At 41.3% G+C, this 23,146-nt stretch overlaps 1 protein-coding gene across 1 annotated transcript in view; it reads right to left on the bottom strand.

Moving 5' to 3' along the window:
* Positions 1-23,146, bottom strand: part of NOVA1 (NOVA alternative splicing regulator 1) — a 203,712-nt gene that overhangs the window by 72,371 nt on the left and 108,195 nt on the right. Inside the window, 1 exon segment of the mRNA XM_033951528.1 lies at positions 20,607-20,678. Within this exon segment, the coding sequence (XP_033807419.1) occupies positions 20,607-20,678 (72 nt within the window).

The following is a 23,146-nucleotide window of genomic DNA, read 5'->3' on the forward strand; positions in this document are numbered from 1 at the left end:
TGGCACTCCTCTACAGATCTTTCTTCGACGTCCAGCTCCTTGAGACCGGCACCCATGCTTCTCTAGAATATTTGCTTGCCTCAGTCACTGACGAACTCCGCACCCACCCACTGGGTATCCTAATACTATACCGACCACCCATCCCTTGGACCAAATCTTCCAATCTCGTCTACGAGACCATAACAAATGCCTTCCTTAAATTCCAAAGACTTCTGATCGTTGGTGACATCAATCTCCACCTCGACGACACAAATAACAATGACTCATCTGAATTCAACAACTTCCTTACCTCTCTAGGTTTTCCCTCACCCACCCCATCCCCAACCCACGAAAAAGAGCATACCCTAGACTTCACCACCTTCATTGATCTTACCGCCTTCAAAACCTCAACCGACTACACTCGCTGGGAACAACCACTTCTTAGGGACTACCTGTCTCCCCATCTTCATGTCACATCTTGACTCCCCACCCCACTCCTCTCATTCCATAACCTACCGCAAAAAAATCTCGAGCAACCTATTCTGGTCCAAACTCCTCAACAAACTCTCCTCCAACCCTAGACCCACACATCCCGAAGCACATTGGTACAACTGGACCGCCCTCTCCGAGTCCACCTACCACTCCCTTGCTCCATTAACCACCAAAACCATCTCCTACCCCCGAAAGGCCCCCTGGTACCTACCTCTTCACAAAGAATTGAAACAGAAATGTCGCGCCTTGGAGCGCAAATGGAAAAAATCTAAATCCCCCTCTGACAGACAGACCTGGAAGACTAACATTAAATTTTACAATTCAACTCTAAAAAAAGCCAGGAAAAACTTCTTTGGAGACAAGATCGCTAGATCCAACAACCAGATCAGTGCGCTGTTCAACATCTGGCGCTCTCTAACTACAAAAAAAGACCCACCTTCGCTTCCAACATCCCTATCAGCCGATGCCCTGGCAAATTTCTTTAATGAAAAGGTTACCACTCTAAGACGCTCCTTCCCCCCCACAGTCTCCTACAATTCCCTGACCCCTATCGATCTCAACCCTACCTCACCTGTATCCACCCCCATTCCTGCCGACAGATCCTGGACCGCCTTCGAGCCTGTCTCTGAATCGCAAGTCTCCAAACTCTGCCTCAAACTTAAAACTTGCAAGTGCATTTTGGATCCTTTCCCCTCCTATCTATTCGAGAATATCCCCACACAGGCCATCGCTTCCCTCACCGACCTCATAAACTCTGCCCTAACATCGGGCCTCTTCTCCCCCGACATGGGACACATCTCACTGTCCCCTCTACTGAAAAAGACCGACCTTGATCCCACCATTCCATCTAACTACCGTCCTATAGCAAATATCCCTCTCCTAACCAAGTTATTAGAATCCATCATATCCACCCAACTCTCATCCTACCTAGAACGATTCTCTATCCTCCTACCCCACCAATTCGGCTTCAGACCCAACTTCAGCACCGAATCCCTCTTGGCCTCACTAATCTCTAAGGTGCAACAACTCCATTCTCGCAACAAATTCGCTGTTCTTCAATTCGACCTCTCCGCAGCCTTCGATGTCGTTTACCACGACATCCTAATCTTCCAACTCTCCAAAATAGGCATAAGCTCCACAGTCCTTGACTGGTTCTCGAAATTCCTACGCTTCCGCTCCTACACTGTTAACACAAACGGTTCCTCATCCCCCGCCTGGAAGCCGAAATGTGGAGTCCCGCAAGGCTCACCCCTTTCTCCTATTCTTTTCAACATCTACATGTCCTCTCTGAAACTCCTTCATCTATCCCCCCTAGAAACTCTCTACTCCTATGCCGACGACATCCTCATCCTCCTTGAAACCGACGCGAACCTCTCGAACCTCGCTGACAACATCTCCACATGTATTACGAACCTCCAATCCTGGGCCCAATCTGTTCAAATGAAACTGAATGAGTCCAAAACCATTGGCTCGGCCCAATTTCAGACCATTTACCCACCTCCATCCCTCTACCTTCCGGCCCCACTCTTCAGCTTGAGTTTTCAAGCAAAGTCCTAGGCATCATCTTAGACTCCTCTCTCTCCTTCAACGATCACCTCAACTCCCTGGTAAAAAAATGCTTCTTTAGCCTCCATATGTTAAGAAAAGTAAGATCCTGCTTCCATCATTCTCATTTCGCAATCCTCGTCCAATCCACCATCCTCTCTAGACTAGACTACTGCAACTCCATCTTTATAAGCCTAACTAAGAAAAACCTCCATAGACTTCAGCTAATTCAGAACGCCGCTGCCAAGCTTATTTTCGCAAAAGGCAAGTTCGATCACGTTTCCCCACTCCTCTCCAAGCTTCACTGGCTCCCAGTATACTCCAGAGTCCTCCATAAATGTGCCTGCTTAGCCTTCAAGATTCTACATGGCGTCCTTCCTCCCGTTATCCCACTCTTCTGGAATTCCTCAAACCCGCTCTCTTCTAGACCCTCCCAAAAACTGAAACTATCCTTCCCATCTATAAAAGGTATATCCCGCGCAGGAAAACTTGGAACATCCCTCCCCTTTAGAATCACGGAACTCTGGAACAGCCTCTCATCCCCGCTCAGAAATTCTAGCTCCTTCCAATCCTTCCGTAAACGCTTGAAAACTTGGCTCTTCTCAAAAATCTAATCTCCTCCCGTTCTCTGGTTCCCTGCCCCTCTCTATCTTCTCAGTCCCTCTCCTATATCCCTTCTTTGTAATTTCCTTTCCTCCTAACCTCTGTAAACCGCGCCGAGCTCTGCGCATGCGGAGATGGTGCGGTATACAAACCTAATGTTTAGTTTAGTTTAGTTAGTATTTGTCTATTTTTGTAAGGTTGTTACTGAGGTGACAGTGCATAGAGTCATCTGCTTTGACCTCTTTGAAAAAACCCTGGAATAGGAATGATAATTAACATTTTCTATGCGTACAGTGTGTATTGTGTTTTTTTAAAATTTTATTGTTGGTAGATCATTTTGACTTGGTCATTTTAAAAGTAGCTCTCGAGTCAAAAAAGTGTGGGCACCCCTGATCTAGATGATAATACTAGTAAGGATGTGATTGAATTCAGCAGCCTTCTCTTAAGACCTCTCCAACCCACGAAAAAGGGCATTCTCTTGATATCATTAATTTCCTTGATTTTACAGATCACAAAACTTTAGTTGAGGATGTTTGCTGGGAACAAGTCCCATGGTCTGATCACTTTTTGGGTGTTTTTTGTCTCCCTGTTTTCATGTCTCATCTTGGTGATCAACCTTGTGCTTTAAAATCACGAGTGAGCAATTCTGGACCCAATTTCTTAATCAATTTGCTTCCCATTTTAAGCTTCATGCTCCAGAAGTTAACTGGCATAATTGGGTAAATCTCCCTGAGACAACTTACTGTGCTCTTGCTCGTCTATCTACTAAGACTGTTTCTTACTCCCGTAAGGCTCCCTGGTTCCTTTCTTATCATAGAGAACTGAAGCAGAAATGCCAGGTATTAAAGCGTAAGTAGAAAAAATCCAAATCGTCTGTTGATAGACAGTCATGGAGGGATAATATCAGGTTCTATAATGCTGTACTAAAAACAGCTAGAAAAAATTTTTATAGTGACAAAATGATTAGATCTAATAACCAAAGCAGTACTCTATTTAATATTTGGCGCTTTCTAACTTCTAACGATGATTTGTCAATTAGCTCTTCTCCTCTAGCAGCGGATGACTTAGCGAAATTTTTTAATGAAAAGGTTGCTGCTATAAGAGACTCTTTTCCTTCATCAATTTCTTATAATTCCTTGGTGTCTAGTGACACTAATTCTATTGCAACTCCAGCAGATAGAATCTGGACAGTTTACGAATATGTATCTGAGGCCCAGGTTCAAAAATTGTGCCACAAATTAAGATCTTGCAAATGTGTCTTGGATCCATTCCCTTCATACTTATATGAAAAAATTCATACCCAGGCTATCTCATCTCTTACCAAACTTATAAATTTGGCTTTACGCTCAGGTCTATTCTCTGTAGAGATGGGTCATATTGTTTTTATCCCATTACTGAAAAAAGCAGGTCTAGACCCATCTTCTCCGTCTAGTTACCGACCTATAGCGAATATTCCTCTACTGACCAAAATGTTAGAGTCTATTATATCAGCTCAGCTTTCATCATATTTGGAAAGATTTGCCATTTTTTTATCTTGCCAATTTGGATTTAGACCTAATTTTAGAACTGAATCTTTACTAGTCTCACTAATTTCAAAAGTCCAGCAACTTCATTTGTGTTATAAGTTTGCAATTTTGCTTCAATTTGATCTATTTGCAGCCTTTGACATTGTTCACCATGATATTTTGATTTACTAACTTTCTGAGATAGGTATTGATTCTATAACCCTAGACTAGTTCTCGAAATGCTTACGATCTCGCTCATACACTGTTAATATGAATAGCACTATGTCATCTTCTTGGAAGCCATTATGCGGAGTTCCGCAAGGATCACCTTTGTCTCCTATTCTCTTCAACATTTACATGACCACTCTGAAGCTTTTCCACCTTTCTCCTTTTGAAACACTGTATACGTATGCAGATGAAACAGATTTGAACCTCTCTAACCTCGTTGGTAATATAATAGAATGTATAACGAAACTTCAGTCATGGGCCCTTACTGTACAAATGAAGTTGAATGAGTCTAAAACAAAATTACTCTGGCTAGGCCCAAAATTAGATCAGCTACCTTTGTTTATTCTATTGCCTTCAGGATCTTCACTACCGATTGAATTATCAAGTAAAGTTCTGGGTGTCATTATAGATTCAACACTTTCTTCAATGACCATCTTAATTCTCTGGTAAAAAAATTTTTTTTTAGTCTCCATATGTTGAGCAAAGTGAGATCCTGCTTCCATCAACATTTGTCTGTTCTTGTACAATCATTCTTTCGAGGTTGGATTATTGTAACACGGTCTTCTTAAGCCTGACTAAGAAAAGTCTTCAAAGACTTCAGCTGATCCAGAATACTGCGGTTAGGCTGATTGTTGCAAAAAGTAAATATGATCATATTTCTCCGCTTTTGCTAAAACTTCATTGGCTCCCAATTATTTCTAGAGTCTATTTCAAATGTGCTTGCTATTTTGGAATTCCACAAGATCTAAGATTACCAGACCTACTCAATAACTTAAATTATCCTTTCCTACGCTGAAAGGCATCATCTATGCTGGAAAACTAGGGAAGTCTCTTCTTTTCAAAATTATTGAGCTCTGGAATAATTTTCCTGTCCAGTTGCATGATCTGGGCTCTCTCCAATTATTCTGAAAACATCTGAAAACTTGGTTGTTTTTCAAAATTGTGATCTTCACTTCCCTCTTTATTATCCCTATTGTATTTTTTTCTTTAATTTTCTGTAAACCATGCCGAGTTCTATTTTTATAGAGAAGATGCGGTATATAAGCCTAATGTTTAGTTTAGTTTAAACATTTTGGCATGCATGTTTCTCATGTCACCACACGGTTACCAGTTTTCTAAGTGCTAATGGACACATGAACTGTACTTAAGTGACTGTCTTCATGAACTATTCATGTTATTGGACTTTTAATTTTTACATTATTGAACATTTCTGATGTGCTCTCATCATTGCCTAATTGTGTTAATGGACATTTATTCATATTCTTGTTTGTTTACTGTTACTTCAAATGCTTATGGAAGAAATTGCATTACAATTAGTACTATTATTATGGGTGTGGAGTCAGGGTGGAGCTTGGGTGGGTCTAGGGTGGAGCTTGGGTGGGGGTACTTGGTTGGTATTTGTTAGGCTTAGGGGGTATTTGGCTTAAAAAGGCTGAGAAACACTGTTCTAGGGTCGTGAATGTGGGATTTTAAGCAGATAGAGCTGAGAATATGGGATTTTAAGCGGACATAATATGGAGTAGGGAAAACATCAGTTTTTCAGAAGAGATCTGAATTCAAAAGACTATGACAATGAACCTCTCAGAGGACTCTTGGTCCCTAGCATCCATTATTTCAGAAGGGGGGGCATTCTGCCAGTTCCTGCTTCTGATGCCTTTTGGCTATACTATGCCTGATCTTTGCCTTGAAGAATATGCCAAGACCTAGACTACAGCTTCCAATGCCTAGTGGCCTTCTACAGAACATCTGCCAGCATTCCTGCCAGAGAGATATCTCTCCCAAAGACAGTGCTTCCGCATCAACGGTGTTTTGGGTTTCTTGAAGCAGGGGGGCAGGTGATTATTGAAGGTGGGCAATTATTAGAGAGAATACATTAGATCCTGGTTTTCCTTTCTAGTTTCACTTTCGGGGAGGGGGGGGAGAGTGACAGAGACCACTAAGGGATTCATTAAGGGTCATGCCTTAATCCTTCCAGTAGTCAGCTGCTTAATTAGCAACTTTTTAAAAACTTGGACATGACTGAAATTGATCTAGAAGAAAATGTCCTTCATTTTAGACATGTCCATTTCTTCCTTTTCGAAAATCACCATTAGACATCCCGCCCATAAAGTGTTCCCTTGCTATTTAGATGAATTGTAGTGTGAAATATCCAGATTCTGACTTTCCAAAATCAAGATTTGGACAGATGAACATTTCTAAGACATTTTAAAATGTCCATCTGCTTTGAAAATGAGCAATACGGTATACTTAGATTACATGAAACATCAACAGTGGACCATCGCATAGGCCTATCAGATCCATCTATATAACAAAATAAATATTTTAAACATATATCTTTCTAAATAAAAATGAAACAAATTTTTGAACAAAATATTTAAATAATTGTCAAGAGTATCAAAATAATTTGTATGGTCATGAAATCTCTCATAGAAAATATCACTTTGACGGTTGACACAAACGTGGAGGTTTATATACCCTTGAATATCACATCTAGCATTTGTTATGTGAAAATAATGGTACAGTAATTTTTCAGTCTATAAATTGCACAACTTAAAACTAAAAATGCTGACAATCTTCATGTAAAACAAATTAAAACTAGTGTATCAAACCAACATGTTCAACTCCACATGTGTCAAAAACCTGCAAGTGATCTAATGGTCCCCACCATTATGTTTCAGATTTTGTTCAAAATTTGCACCTAGAATAGTCAGAATACTAAGAGAATTTTCCTAAGATTTTAGATTCCAAACTGCAATAGTCACTGAGCTAGAACTTGTCTAGCTGGTTGTGGCAGCATTGTGCACAGTGATGAATAAAGTGTCATTTTTAGCTGCTTGTAAAATTGAGAATAATTAGTCGAGTGCTAATTTTTGTAGTCCAGCAGAACCTTTTACACTATTTGCAACAATGCTATTATGAGCATCATGGATACAAAAGCCAACCTGAAAATGTTGTTCAAAGTGTGCTCAAAAATGTGTTGCAGTTTGTTGCAACAGATTATGACCAGTTTATTAGTTGCTATGGCTCCATAGCAAGAGTAAATACATACCATATATACTCAAATATAAACCGATCCAAATATAAACAGAGGTAAAAGATACTCATCCATGTCTGTTGTTGCATGACTATTGAGTGTGGCCCCTACGCAGATGGGAAAGCAGTTATTTACCGTAACAGGTGTTATCCAGGGACAGCAGGCAGCTATTCTCACATATGGGTGATGTCATCAATGGAGCCCGGATGCGTATGCGTCAGAAGAAGACTTGCTTGAAGAAACTCGAAGTTTCGAGTCGCTCGCACCGCGCATGCACGAGTGCCTTCCCACCCAGCGCAGGGCGCGTCTCCTCAGTTCAGATAGCTAGCAGAGAAGCCAACCAGGGGAGGTGGGTGGGTTGTGAGAATAGCAGCTTGCTGTCCCTGGATAACACCTGTTACGGTAAGTAACTGTGCTTTATCCCAGGACAAGCAGGCAGGTATTCTCACATATGGGTGACCTCCAAGCTAACCAGAATGGGATGGTGGGAGTGTTGGCAATTTAGGAGAATAAATTTTGTAATACTGTTTGGCCAAACTGTCCATCCTGTCTGGAGAAAGTATCCAGACAATAGTGAGAAGTGAAGGTATGAACCAAGGACCAAGTAGCAGCTCTACAAATTTCCTCAATAGGTGTAGATCTGAGGAAAGTTACTGAAGCTGCCATTGCTCTGACTTTATGGGCTGTGATTTTACTGTGAAAGGGTAATCCAGCCTGGGCATACCAGAAAGAGATACAAGCCTCCATCCAGTTGGAGATGGTACGCTTTGAAATAGGATGACCCAACTTATTTGGATCGAAGGAAACAAAAAGTTGAGGAGCAGTAATGTGTGGTTTGGTGCATTCCAAGTAGAAGGCCAAAGCACGTTTACAGTCCAGAGTATGAAGAGCTAATTCTCCAGGATGAGAATGAGGCTTTGGAAAAAACACTGGAAGAACAATGGATTGGTTGAGATGAAATTCCGAGACCACTTTAGGGAGGAACTTAGGATGAGTACGAAGAACCACTTTGTCATGATGGAACACCGTGAATTGTAAGTCAGCAACTAAAGCTTGAAGCTAACTGGCTCTTCGAGCAGAAGTGAGGGCTATGAAAAACACCACTTTCCAAGTGAGATACTTCAGATGAGCCTTATCAATTGGTTCAAATGGAGGCTTCATTAGTTGAGTAAAGACAACATTGAGGTCCCAAACCACAGGAGGCGGTTTGAGAGGAGGTTTGACATTGAAGAGTCCTTTCATGAATTTGGAAACCACTAGATGAGCAGAGAAGGGTTTCCCTTCAATAGGCTGATGAAAAGCCGCAATTGCACTGAGATGGACTCGGATAGATGTAGATTTGAGGCCAGAATTGGATAAGTGCAATAGGTAGTCCAAAACAGAAGATAAGGAGGAATGCTGAGGCTCCTTAATGATGAGAAAAACAACACGTAGAAAATCTAGTCCATTTTTGGTGATAGCATTGTCTAGTGGTAGGCTTCCTAGAAGCTTCTAAAATATCTCTTACACATTGAGAAAACTGAAGAGGGGTTATGTTGAGAGGTACCTAGCTGTCAGGTGTAGAGACTGCAGGTTGGGATGAAGCAGAGATCCTTGACTCTGTGTAAGCACAGAAGGAAAAACAGGTAGAAGGTATGGCTCCCTGCTGCTGAGTTGAAGTAGAAGGGAGTACCAAGGTTGTCTCGGCCACCGAGGAGCAATTAGAATCATGGTGGCATGATCGTTCTTCAACTTGATCAGAGTCTTGAGAATGAGAGAAAATGGAGGAAATGCATATAGGAAAAGATTCGTCCATTCCAGAAGAAAAGCATCTGCCTCGAGGCGATGAGGAGAGTATATCCTGGAGCAGAATTGAGGCAGTTTGTAGTTGTGGGGAGCCGCAAAGAGGTCTATCTGAGGCGTTCCCCACTATGAAAAAATGTGATGAAGAGGCGAGGAATGGAATGTCCATTCGTGAGGTTCCAGAAGACGACTCAAGTTGTCTGCCATGCAATTCTTCGCCCCTTGAATGTAGACAGCTTTAAGGAAGGTGTTGTGGCAGATTGCCCAGTCCCAAACCTTCAGAGCTTCTTGACAAAGGGAGGCAGATCCCGTCCCTCCCTGTTTGTTGACATAACACATGGCGACTTGGTTGTCCGTCCTGATGAGGTAGTGAAGAAGATGTTGAAAAGCATTGAGAGTTCCAACAGATTTATATGACATTGACGATCCGCACTGGTCCAGTGGCCTTGAGAACGGAGACCATCGAGATGAGCGCCCCAAGTGTAGGTCGAAGAGTCTGTCGTGAGGGCCTTCTGATGAGGGGGTGTTTGAAAAAGCAAGCCTCTGGAAAGATTGGAAGAGAGCATCTACCAACGGAGATGCAGATGCTACCAACGGAGGGTCGCAAACTTGCATCCATTGAGATGCCAGGGTCCACTGAGGAATTCTGAGGTGACGTCTGACAAAAGGAGTCACGTGTACTGTAGAGGCCATGTGAACCAGAAGTACCATCCTGTGTTTCGCTGAGATGGAAGAGCGAGAAGACACTGTTTGACAGAGTTGAAGAAAAGCTTCCAGTCGTTGTTGTGGAAGGAATGTTCTGAGTTGGACAGTGTCCAGAACAGCTCCAATGAATTGTAGAGTTTGTGATTTGGGAAAATTGATCTCGAATTCCAAACTTTGTAGGAACCAGGTAGTCTGTCGGGTCGCTACAATAACCCCTTGAGACGTGGAATCTTTAATGAGCCAGGTAGGGAAACACCTGAAGACCATGATTCCTTAGAGCTGCTGCTACCACTACCAGGCACTTTGTGAACACTTTGGGAGACGAGGCCAGGCCGAATGGTAGTACTCTGTATTGATAATGCAGATTTCCCACCCGAAATCTGAGGTACTGACGGGAGGCCAGGTGAATGGGGATATGAGTGTAGGCCTCCTTGAGATCCAGAGAGCATAACCAGTCGTTCTGCTCGAGAAGGGGATAAAGGGATGCCAGAGACAACATTCAAAACTTTTCTTTGACTAGAAATTTGTTGAGAGCCTTGAGATCCAGAATGAGTCGAATATCGCCCCCTTCTTCTTCGGAACAAGGAAGTAACGGGAGTAAAACCACCTGTTCTGCTGTTCCAAGGGAATTGGTTCGAAAGCATGAAGGCGAAGCAGTGCTTGAGCTTCCTGAAGAAGAAGGGCAGTCTGGGAAGGATTGGAAGGATACTCTCTTTGGAACCTAAGAGAAATGAAGAGAGTATCCTTCCCTGATGATGGTAAGCATCCAGAGGTCGGATGTAATTATCGTCCATCGGTGGTAAAAATGATGGAGACAACCTCCTATAGGGTCAGAACGGTGGAGGTTATGCTCTGTTGTAAACAGTCAAAAAGGTTGAGAAGCCTTAGGTGCAGCAGAAGGTTGAGGTTTATATTGCTTCTGAGGTTGCTGTTTCTTAAGAGGAGGGCGAGTATAAGGAGCCGGCTTCGGAGCAAAACGCCGTTGATAGATAAGAGCAGGGCGTGCAGGTTTGGCAGGAGCTGGCTTTGGCTTAGATCTGACAATAGAAGCAAAGGATTTTTCATGGTCAGACAATTTCTTGGTGGCTGCCTCGATGGATTCATCCAGGAGTTTATGCTAAACTATGGAAGGATGGGACCTCTTCAAGGAGGACTCGACAAGAAGGGATTGATGAGATAACTGTGAGTTGTCAAACCCTTTGCGATGCACAGTCTTATACCTAGAGTCCAATTTTCCTGGAACAGCTGTTATGGAAAGCTGTTATGTTCCATGCATCGACCAAAAGTCTGATTCAAAAGCTTATGAAGAGAAAGCTTTAATAATAATAATAATAATAATAATAATAACAGCTTCAAGAGGGGAAGAGGAAAGAGAAGTAATTAGACAGGAAATTCATTGTTGAGGAGAAAAGTGATCAAAAGGACAGTAGGTCGCTATTGAGAGGAAAGAGATAAGTGGATCAGTTGTCAAGATGTTTTAGGAACAGGTGTGTTTTTAGACGTTTCCTAAATTCCTCATAAGTAGAGGGTGAAAGTAATTGTTCTAGGTCTTTACCCATGGTGTTTTTTCAGTTTGCAACCTCTCATTGGGGGGGAAACGAAGTTGGAATGTGAACTTCTCTTGTGTCCGTTGGTTGAGAAGGAGAAAAGGTCAGTAATGTATTTGGGGGCAAGTCCATGTAATGCTTTAAAGCAGAAACAGGCAAATTTGAACTTTACGCGTGCCTTCATCAGCAGCCAATGTAGCTGCCGGTAGTAGGGTGTCATGTGGTCAAATTTTTTTAGTCCAAAGATTAGTCTGACTGCCGCATTCTGCAACAGTTGTAGGCGTCTCATATTTTTTTGGGAAATTGCCAAATAGGCGATGTTACAGTAGTCAAGCAGGCTTAGGAGGAGTGTGTGGCGCAGTGGTTGAAGCTACAGCCTCAGCACCCACGCAGTGGTTGAAGCTACAGCCTCAGGACCCTGGGGTTGTGGGTTCAAACCCCACGCTGCTCCTTGTGATTCTGGGCAAGTCACTTAATCCTCCATGGCCCCAGGTACGTTAGATAGATTGTGAGCCCACTGGGACAGATAGGGAAAATGCTTGAGTACCTGATTGTAAAACCGCTTAGATAACCTTGACAGGCGGTATATAAAAAAATCATAATAATAATAATAATAATAGTACGAGGGATTGGACTAAGATTCTAAAAACTGATGTAACAAAATAAGCTTTAAGGAATCTGAGTTTCCAGAGAGTGAAAAATCCATTTCTGATTAAGGAATCTACTTGGTCTTTCATGGTTAGGCATTGATCCAGAGTTACACCTAGTATCTTTATGGAGGGCTGGATAGAGTAACTAAGGTTATTGATACAGAGGGGTGATTTAATGTCAAGTGGATGTGGTGAAGCAATGAAAAAAGTCTGAATTATCTGAATTAAGTTTGAGCCTAAAATTTGTCATCCATTGTTCCATCATGTTCCATCATGTTTCGGGAATAGTTTCGAAGACAGAATTGGTGAATGGGATGATAATCGTAAAATCATCTGCATAACTAAATAGTTTTATCCCCAGCTGGGTTAGCTTCATGCCCAGTGAGGACATGTAGATGTTGAAGAGCAATGGGGATAGTGGAGAGCCTTGGGGCACACCGGATGGATTGCTCCAGGTGTCGGAAAGCTCATAATTAAAACAAACCTGATAGTGCGGGATATAAGGAAGCCACGGAACCAGTTCAGCACTTTATCCTGGATACCAATGCAAGACTTTGAGATACTCCTTAGAGTATTTAGAGCTAGTGTCCAATTGAAGATCCAAGTCCACAGCCATCTGACGAAGAAAAGATGATAAAGATAGCTGATCCACCAATGCTTTGCCTTGAGAAGGACTCGAGGACATCGAGGTAGCTTGGGTCGAAGATGAAGCCTTGTCAGGAAAAAATGCATCAAAGGAACATGGTGACTTGGATGAGGCAATTGAAACCGGGATATCCTCGAGGATATCGAATGAAGATTCAGTGGTCTAGTCGAAGTTGGAGTAGATCTTGGCTTAGTTGAAGAAGGTCATTCTTTAGAAGAAGAATTATGCCTGGATGGATGCCTCGATGAAGGCTTTGATCGCCAGTGAGAACTGTGCCTGGAAGCAGATCTTGAGGATCGAGGAGACTTCGCCTCGGAGACGGAAGCAGCCGATGCTATCAAAGAATGGAAAGGACTGGAGGCTGTAGGTCGAAGCTCCAGAGGTTTGATGGAGGAACCTCGATGCACTCCCAAATACTCTTTCCTTGTATAAAGTGTGAGGATTCCTGTCGAGGCACTTGCAAAAAATTTGATCCTTGCTTCATGTGCTTGGATTCCAGACCAGACACTCGCAAAGACTCTGCTCCCTGCAAAGAGTGTGTAAACTCATATTGAGGCAAAGGTAGCGGTTCGACCTCGCGGGAGGGTGCTGAATGCCCAGCAGTTTCGGTCCCATATTTGTAAGGAACAGAATAAACTGCTTCTCTAACATGGTCTGGAAAGAAGCCGGCAAGGATGGATCCGCGTCTGAAACCGGACCACCTGTTTTAGCTGGAGGTTCCTTCGAGGTAGTGTGAGTGTGTTTCGACCTGGAGTCTTAGGCACTTTAATCACTACCGGTGGAACCAACTGCTGAGCTATCTGACCTGAGGAAACAGGGGAAGATACAGCAGATGTTGTCGAAGAAAGAGCTGCTGCAAATGATGAAGGTCTGATGAGGCTCGAGGTGGAAGCCGTAGAAGCAGGAGGGGCTTCGGTAGGAGTCGAGGCCGAAGATGCCTTCGAAGTCGAGGGATCAGTAGAAGACTCCATCCTGAAGAGCTGGTCCACCAAGATACAACGACGATTGAAAGCACGAGGCTGTAGTGTTTGACAAGGCAGGCACGACCTAGGATGATGATTCGGCCCAAGACACTTGAGGCAGCAACGATGTGGGTCTGTAAGATATATTGTGCGTTGACACTTGCCACACTTCTTGACGCCCGTAACAGATCGGGGCATAGAAGAAAAAATAGCCGCCGCAAGATCGAAGCCCTTGGGTTGCAGCCGGGCAGCCTGTCCTGGAAAACGAACGAAATAAATTATTTATTTTTTTATTTTATTATTATTTATTTATTATTTTCAACTTAAATTTCAAGTATTACACTTGTACAGAAAGCAATAATAGGATAGATATCAAATACAAAGCAATATAAATCTTAAATTAAACAAATATACTATTTATGCTCAAGTCCACAATTAGGATCCAAGAATTATTGAAAATTGGCGAAATTAACTAAAAAGAAAATTGTAAAAGAAGCTGAGAACTATAGCACTGAGATGAGGTCACAATATCCTAAATATAGGGCTCAAAGATTGTTAACATTCAGGCGAGACATAGCCACAAAGTTTGTCAATTGTGATGGTTCAAAAAACACATATTTAAGAGTACGGTGATATACAATACATTTACACGGATGTCTCAAATAAAAAGTTGCTCCCAAAGATAAAACCCCAGGTTTCAAAAGAAGAAATTCACGGCGACGCCTTTGCGTCTCCCGTGCCAAATCTGGGAACATTTGTATTTTATAACCAAGAAAGCTTTTTTGTCTATTTTTAAAGAAAAGTTTTAACAACCATGTTTTATCAATTGGCAAAGCTAAAGTAATAATCATGGTGGCTGGTGATGCTAAATCCTTCTCAGATGTTTCTAAGATCTGTGATATATTTGGAAGTTCTTGATCTGAAGGTTTTTCTTTTAGTTGTTGATTTTGTTCTTTATCAGGCAAATAATAAACCCGTGAAAATGGTGGTAATGAATCTTCGGGTATCTCTAAGTTCTCTACTAGATATCTCTTAAGCATTTCTCTAGGTGTTACTAACTCGAGTCTTGGAAAGTTAATTAACCTTAAATTATTACTGCGTGAATTGTTCTCGAGCATTTCAGTCTTCTTCCTCAGGTTAATATTATCTTTAACTAAAGCCTCTTGAACTTGTTTCAATGATACAATTTCTTTTTCCATTTTTTGAACAGATAAATTAGAAATATTTGTTTCTTTCCTTAAATCCTTCAATTCTTTATCATGTTCCTTAATTTTCCCTTCAATTTGTTGGAGTGTAGGAGTAATTTTTTTAACAAAACCAGCCAATAAGTCCCAGATAGAGTCAAAGGTCACTTCTGCAGGTTTAATCAATTCAATTGAGGTTTGTGTAGGTGTAGAGTGCTCACCGTTCTGAAGTCCTTCGGGGGGTGTCTTCAGCCCTTCCCCCTCATATTGAGATGATATTCCCCCAGGTTCCTCGTGAGGAAAAAAAGTACAAACCGCGGTTCAGAGAAGGCACTAAGTAACAAAGTTCACCCAGAGAGTCAAAGACGGACTTCTTGGCTCCGCGGAAAACTGAGAAGACGCACCCTGCACTGGGTGGGAAGGCACTCGTGCATGCACAGTGTGGGCGACTCGAAACTTCGAGTTTCTTCAAGCAAGTCTACTTGTGAGGCGTCCGCATCCGCATCGATGACATCACCCATATGTGAGAATACCAGCCTGCTTGTCCTGGGATAATACTGGTTTGCTCATTTGGAAACCAGCAGTGGCAAAGCCACCATGGACCAATGCAACATCTCTTTCATGTACATTTTCTAACCTTGTGATATGTGTATATCATGGGCCATGCACATAAAATATCCCACACTTTTAAGTAAATTTATATTTCAATAAGGATTGCATTGCAAGACAAATAAATATAAATCTTGTAGAATAATATTTCCTCTTTCAGATGGTACTTGTTAGAAAAAAGATTTAGGCAGAATCTTTTTTTATAATTGACCCTGAAAAATGACACATTTCAGCCTTTGTGGCAAAGGTGCAAAATTTGAAGGAATGTTCTGATGCAGCTATACATACTGAATTGCTGCAAATTTGACAATTTGACAGTGTCTAGTGCAAGGATAATCTATAATAAAAATCCGAAGTCTGTATCTTCTTTTGCTCTGGAGCTATAGCAGCTAATAAACTGGTCAAAATCTGTCACAACAAACTGACAAGTTTTAAGGTACACTTTGAGCAAACTTTTTAAGTGGGCTTTTGCAACCATGATGCTCATACTAGCTGAAACTAGCATAAAGAGTTGCTGGACTGCCAAAAATTAGCTTTTTTAATCAATTATTGTCAGCTTTATGAGCAGTTAAAAATGACATTTTATTCACCGCTGTACATGATGCTACCAGCACCCAGTAAAACAAGGGGGTCTAGCTCTGTGACTATTGCAACTAAGGATCTGATATTTTGTGCTAGTTCTGTATACAAAGTCTGAACAAAATCTGAGACAAGATGGGGAGCTTTTTTTAATTATTATTATTTTAGACCACTTAGTATGGAATGACCCATATTGGAAGATTAGGTTCTTACCTTTGTTAATCTTTCTGTACCCATGAACCAGGTCTTGCAGAAAGCCACACATACTGTTTTCTGTTGCTCTTACTTCGCAAAGGAACACAGAGCCCCTACAGTTGAATCCAAAAGCAATCAAACATGACCAGAACAAAGCATACTTCTGAAGAAGAGAAACATCCAAGGCAGAAAATGCAGGTGACACAGAAAGAATCAGAGTAGACTGAGGGTGGACTTTACAGACTCCTCCATGGATTAACAGAAATAAAATTACCAAAAGTAAGAACTTAGGGCCTGTTTTACAAAGCCGCATTAGTGACTGCCACAGGCAACAGCCCCGAAGCCCATAGAGATTTAAAGGGCCTCGGGGATGTTGCTGCGCAGCTTTGTAAAACAGGCCCTTAATCTTCCATTCAGTTGCATCCACTCCAGAGTCTGTCAAGTAGGTGACGTATTAAAGCAATGACAACGTCTAAGGTGGGACAGAAGAGCCTGCCACAAAACAGAGGCTCCAAAAGTGGCATCAGACCGGACTGCCACATCCACTCTGTAGAACCTTGTGAAGGTATGAAGAGAAGACCAAGCAGCCACTCTACAAATCTTGTCCAGGTGAACTGCTCAAGACTCCATCCACAAAACTGTGACACTCCTTTGAGTGAGCTTTAAGAGAATAAAATAAGCAGGGCAGATCAGATCAGAAATACTTCTGCATAGTTCGTTTTCAGAAAGAAAAACTGTAGGGGACACTGTGTTCCTCTGCTAAATAGGAGCAGAAAACAATGTGTGGCTTTCTGCAAGACTCAGTTCACAGCTACAGATAGAACACCTACTTTACAGACTCCAGAGTAGATGGTTTTATTTTTACTTTTTGTTTTTTTTAGAATTGTATTTATGTTTATTGTTGTTAACCCTTTCCCTCCTTACATATACTATTGTATTGGTAATGATTATTATGTCTGTTAGTTTTTAATGTTTTACATAATTTTGGAACTTGTGTAAATCGCATTGGATTTGGACTATGCAAGGTAATCAAAATACTAAATAAACTTGAAAACTTGAAGTATTTTTCTGTTGGATTTGTGAAATATTTGAGTATTTGGATATTTGAACTAGGGTTAAATGCTGAATTAGATTGGATGTCACTCACTTGATTCAGCAGTTTTTTTCTTTTCATTAACAAGTTTTCCCTTTAAATTTATTTAGTTTCTCCTTTAAATTTATTCTGTTGCGGGTCTTTTGGGGGAGCTAATCAGGATGGCCCGTGCCTTTTATGACGTGGCAGTGGTAGCAGCTGCCTTCAAAGAGTTCCTCATGGAAGCGAGGGTTTGTGCCTGCCACGTTTAACAAGTTTCTAGCAAAGTAGGTAAAAGTGAGCATTTTTTCTTAAGAGCAAGAAGTAGTTTTGAACATTAGGTGAGGTAATGTATTATTATTTTCTTTCTTTTTTTAGATAATCACACCCTGAAGCAGTGATTTGAATTACAAAACATGCATATCGGCGGCGGTGCATTTTGAATACTGCAGACAGCTATTAAAAGTTTCATTATGCTGTGCTATTCAGATAAGTGAAAAAAATATCTAAAGATATAAGTTCACGTATATAACTAAATCACTTTAAAATCACTTATTTAATTCAAATATGTGAGCCGATGAGGAAGCCCAGTGGCAATGAAACTCTATAAACTGTTCATTTAGAGTGCTACTTCTGATGGCTCTAGTAATGTGAGTTAAAATGATGGATAAACAATTATGAGAAGATTGAGAAAAGAATTGCATTATTTCCTATATTAACAACATGAGAATTATTGTTTGGGTCTGTAATTTTTGGTTGGTTCAGCTAACCATGATTGACATGCGGCAGATACCACTTTTCTGGGCACCTGCTGCTGTGTCAGGCGCCGCTTATAGAATCAGCCCCTCAATGCTTGCCTTAGATGCATTTGCTCTAAATGCCTAAAGTATGAATAAATTCCAGCCAAAGTTATAGGCTAAAAATTCATATAATTTTAGCTCCTAAAACTAAGGCAGCTAATTTTAGTTCTGATATTCACTAGATCAGTGGTTCCCAACCCTGTCCTGGAGGACCACCAGGCCAATCGGGTTTTCAGGATAGCCCTAATGAATATGCATGGAGCAGATTTGCATGGCTCTCACTTCCATTATATGCAAATCTCTCTCATGCATATTCATTAGAGCAAGCCTGAAAATTCGATTGGCCTGGTGGTCCTCCAGGAGAGGGTTGGGAACCACTGCACTAGATAACAGTGCTAAACACTTAGAGGGGCATAATCGAAAGGGACGTTTAAGTCCGTTTACATCCATCTTGCAAGTCTTCCAAAGTAAAAAACAGCTTAAGACACATGTTCGAAAAATACATCCAACTTTTTTTCGTTTCGAAAATCGTCTAATTATACGTCCTACCGATCTGATCGTCCAAGTCGCTAAATCGTCCATCTTTATACTACATTTTTGTCCAACTTTTTGTCCAAGTCCTAAACACCTAGAACAGGGGTAGGGAGCTCCGGTCCTCGAGAGCCTTATTCCAGTCGGGTTTTCAGGATTTCCCCAAAGAATATGCATTGAAAGCAGTGCATGCAAATAGATCTCATGCATATTCATTGGGGAGATCCTGAAAATCCGACTGGAATACGGCTCCCGAGGACCGGAGTTCCCTACCTTTGGTCTAGAACAAGCCCTGTTGGACGTGGGAGGGGTCTGCAAAGTGATGGACTACACACCCAGACATGCCACCTAAATAGTGGGGTACCTTACAGTGCACTGCTGTGAACTGCACAAAAAGGGTGCCATGTCTTCTCCTCACTACAGCTCCCTTATAGTTTACGGTGAGCACCTCCAGAATCCCCTAGACCCACTTATCTACTACCCCAATAACCCTTATGGCTGCAGGAGCCACTTATATGCCAGCAAAAAAGGGTTTGGGGGGTGTATAGAAGAGTGCACATGTTTAAGTATCAATGCAGTGATTACAGGGGCTTATGGACATGGGTCCTCCTCTCTATGGGTCCCTAACCCAACCCCAAGATGACTTAAGCTACCTCTGTGCTGGACGACTAGGCTTTCCTATGCCCGGCTGCCAGGTGATGATGGTCTGGAGGCTGAATTTTAAAGGTGTGATTAATATTTTTATGGGGGTGGGGTTAGTGATCACTGGGGTAGTGTGTGGGGATCTGTTTTATGTATTTGCAGTGCTTATCTGGTCACTTTAGGTGGGCTTTTGTGACTTAGACCATGTTTTACATGGTCTAAGTCACAATGTCCAAGTTCCGTCGATCGTGGGCTGTATAACTTTTGCTGTATGACTAAATCTAAGCCGGCCACGTCCCGCCTAACTCCTGCCCTCAACATTCCTCCTGAAATGCCCTATTTAGCTTTGGTCGTTCAGCGTCACTATGAAGGCCTAGGTCATTTAGAAATACATTCCAAAACCCGTTTTTAGTATCGGCACTTGGATGTTTTTGAGAAATGTTTGTCCAAGTGCTGACTTAGCCCGCTTTTTGGACATATTTCTCTTTCGATTATGAGCCCCTTAACTTTATTTTCTGCACAAAAAAATAGCCCCTTAAAAATTTAGGTGCTTAGCTCTTATATTTTCACAGAAGCAAAATTAGTACCTAGTGATAGATTTATTAATGTGCTTTAACATGACTGCACACATTAATACAGTAATTGCATGTTAGTAAATAGGTTTCCAATGCATAAAATGAGACCTGCAGTAAATAACATGTGTTTAGCATACAGTAATACAGAAGCACATTTTTATAAATCTAGCTGATAATTTTCAAAGTTAGGACTCTTTAATCTTTAAAACTAACCTCTATATTTTAACTAGATAATTTTCTTGTCCAATAACAAAATGTGTTAAATAATTTTAACCGAGAGCAAGTTGTAGGTTAAAAGTCAAAGCAGTCATACAATCAACCCAATGTCACATATCATTAGGAGGACCCATTAGAGGACACAGATCATTTTTTTTTTAAGTAACAATTTTAAGGTAACATTTAAATTTTATAAAAGATGGGTACTATAGCTTTACCATATGACTTCATGAAGCATTACACAACACATGGTAAGTTTCATATTTAACAGAAAAACAGTTATATTTAGGATTATCTACCAGATCTGGTGCAATCAATATCACGCTAAGTAAATAATTAAAATTTCATATTCCATACAAAGCGCTTTGTTTTCTTTAATTTATCGCAATGCAAAATGCTTGGCGTGCAATAGCATTTGATGTCCATGGCTATGGATGCATTTATGTGAATGAACAAAGAAAAGAAAATCTTTAAACACTTAAAAGCTATCTGTGAAAATATGGAATAGATGATATGATACTGTACCTGATTAGCTCTGGAGGTGGTCATGGGATCGGATGGAGAGGACTTGGTGGTAGTTGGTGAACATGGCAATGTCTGGGAACAAAGCAGTTCAAGGATCTTTACAAATATGAACTAAATATTTAGCTTGTAAAATAACTAAAAAGCAATGTAACGTGAGAAGCAAAAAAAAAAAAAAAAAAGAAATCAATAAAAATTATACTTATTAAATATGCAAAAATATGCAAAAAAAAGTCTGAATCAAAGAAGAAATTCACCATTTAGTAGTGTTTAAAAACAATGATCACCACAGCCAATATTGACTGTCAGTATTGTATAAAAGCATGGAAGTGTCATGCATTTATAATACACTAGGTGCTAAATTTCTGGTGCTGTTTTTATGCCAAGTTCATTATGTAAAGCGCTTTAAACTTTGCAAAAGTATACTACTACACAGTAATAATTTTTATGTAAAGTCTATTATTTATGAAGGTTTATTTAAATTTAAATAAATTTAGTACTGATCAGCTACCACAATGCAAACTGAAGCAAAAAATCTCAGTAATGCCAACAATAGCACAAAAGACACTACACTTTTTCAAAACATAATACAATAGATTTTCTTTACAAATCAGCATTAGAATTCAAGGTCCTATCATAGCTCAAATTGGAGGCCTTCCCAGCTCCCCAAGGGGCCTCATATCCTAGTGGTCTATTGACCCCTTTGTCCTTCTTCCAAAACCAAAGTTGTAGAACAAAGATTTAAGAAATATGAGTCCCACTGGAGCCCATCCTTTTGGATGTGGGAACACCCCCATGGCTATTCCATTTAACCTCCTCAACCACAAATTAGGACATCAAACATAAAGCTACCTTATTGTCTTTAGAACCTGTTCCTTTGAATTTAAAGTAATGACCAAGTTTGCTCCCTGGTTTTCTGACTTAACTCACTAGTCCAAGGGATATTTTGAATAAAAAGAATTCCCACTTGCTCCTGCAGCAATGATTGGTACTACCACTAGGAATAAGGGTACAAAAAAAAAAAAAAGAAAGCAGCAGTTGTAGGGATAGGAGCAAGTAGGGATTGCTCCTGCTCTTAACATCCACTTTTCTTGGGTTCCTTGTAGGTCTCAGAGAATGACAGATTGGGTCTACCCTAGAGAGTTGCGCGGGGACAGAAATCCCACCCGTCCCCGCCAAAATCCCACCCGTCCCCATGAGGAATCCCTCCGTCCCCACCCATCCCCGTGAGGAATCCCTCCGTCCCCACCCGTCCCCGCGAGGAATCCCCTCCGTCCCCACCCGTCCCCGCGAGGAATCCCCTCTGTCCACACCCGTCCCCGCGAGGAATCCCCTCCGTCACCATCCTTCCCTATAAACTTCAGAAATAGTTATTTTATTTAATTATGCTACTGAATTAAAGGCTCTGGTAGAGACCCATTTACAAATAAGCAAAGAGACTTTATTAATTTGGAAATATTAATTGGGAAGAATACATACTTTGTAAATGGGTTTCTACCAGAACCTCTAATGTAAATATAAAATATAAATACTCAGCTGATGAGAACCCACAAACTGTCAGCTGAGGACTTCCTTTGCAGTTGGCCGGGGGTCCCTTTTGCCAAGCTTGGCAGGCAGCAGTAGCGTCCCTGAGTCACAGATGCTGGCACCTCAGTGGCTCATGGATGCTGCCAGCGACTGCTGCGCTTGGTGGAGGGGAGTTCTGGCCATCTCTAGAGGAGGTCCTCTGCTGGCGGTGCTTGGGGATCCCCACCAGTCACAGCAAGGGTCAACAAGTACTTCAACACTGTAGAAATAAAACCAGAAATGCATTTCCTTTTCTTTTGAACACAAAACAAAGACATCTGCCATATACATTTCCCAAAGCTAACATATTTTAGTCAATAAATTCCGTTTTTTACCTTCGTTGTCTGGAGACTTATTTTTCCATAAAGTTGGTCCCAGTTTCTTTTTTCCGCTTTCCTATCTTCTGTAAATTCTTCTGTTGCTGTCCATTGGTTCCCCCTACCATGATCCAGCATTTATCTCTTTCTCATCTTTCGTGCCTGCCCACCAGCCCCATGCCCAACATTTCTCCTTCTATCACCCCTCTCCAACACTATGCCACATCTCTCCCTCCATTCCCTTCACCACTATCCAATATTCCTCCCTCTTGCATCCCTTTCAATCTGTCCCATTGTTCCCTTGCCACATTTCTCACTCTCATCTTTTTCTTCCCTATCACATTCTGTACCTTCCTGCCTACGAACAAAAATTCTCCTCTTTCTTCCATTTGCCGTGTGTGTGCCATGAGGGAGGTCTGGTGCCCCAGAGTAAGAGCAGGGGTGCCCACACTTTATGGGCTTGCGAGCTACTTTATAATGACTAAGTCAAAATGATCTACCAACAATAAAATTTTAAAAAAACACAAAGCACAATGAAAGGCAGAGAAAATGTTAATTATTCATATTCCGGGTTTTTTCAAAGAGGTCACGGCAGATGACTCTATGCAATGTCACCTCGGTAACAAAATACAAAAATAGACAAATACACCCCCTCCCTTT

The sequence above is a fragment of the Geotrypetes seraphini genome, chromosome 7 (genome assembly GCF_902459505.1).
Source record: "Geotrypetes seraphini chromosome 7, aGeoSer1.1, whole genome shotgun sequence".
Taxonomy (NCBI): Eukaryota; Metazoa; Chordata; class Amphibia; order Gymnophiona; family Dermophiidae; genus Geotrypetes; species Geotrypetes seraphini.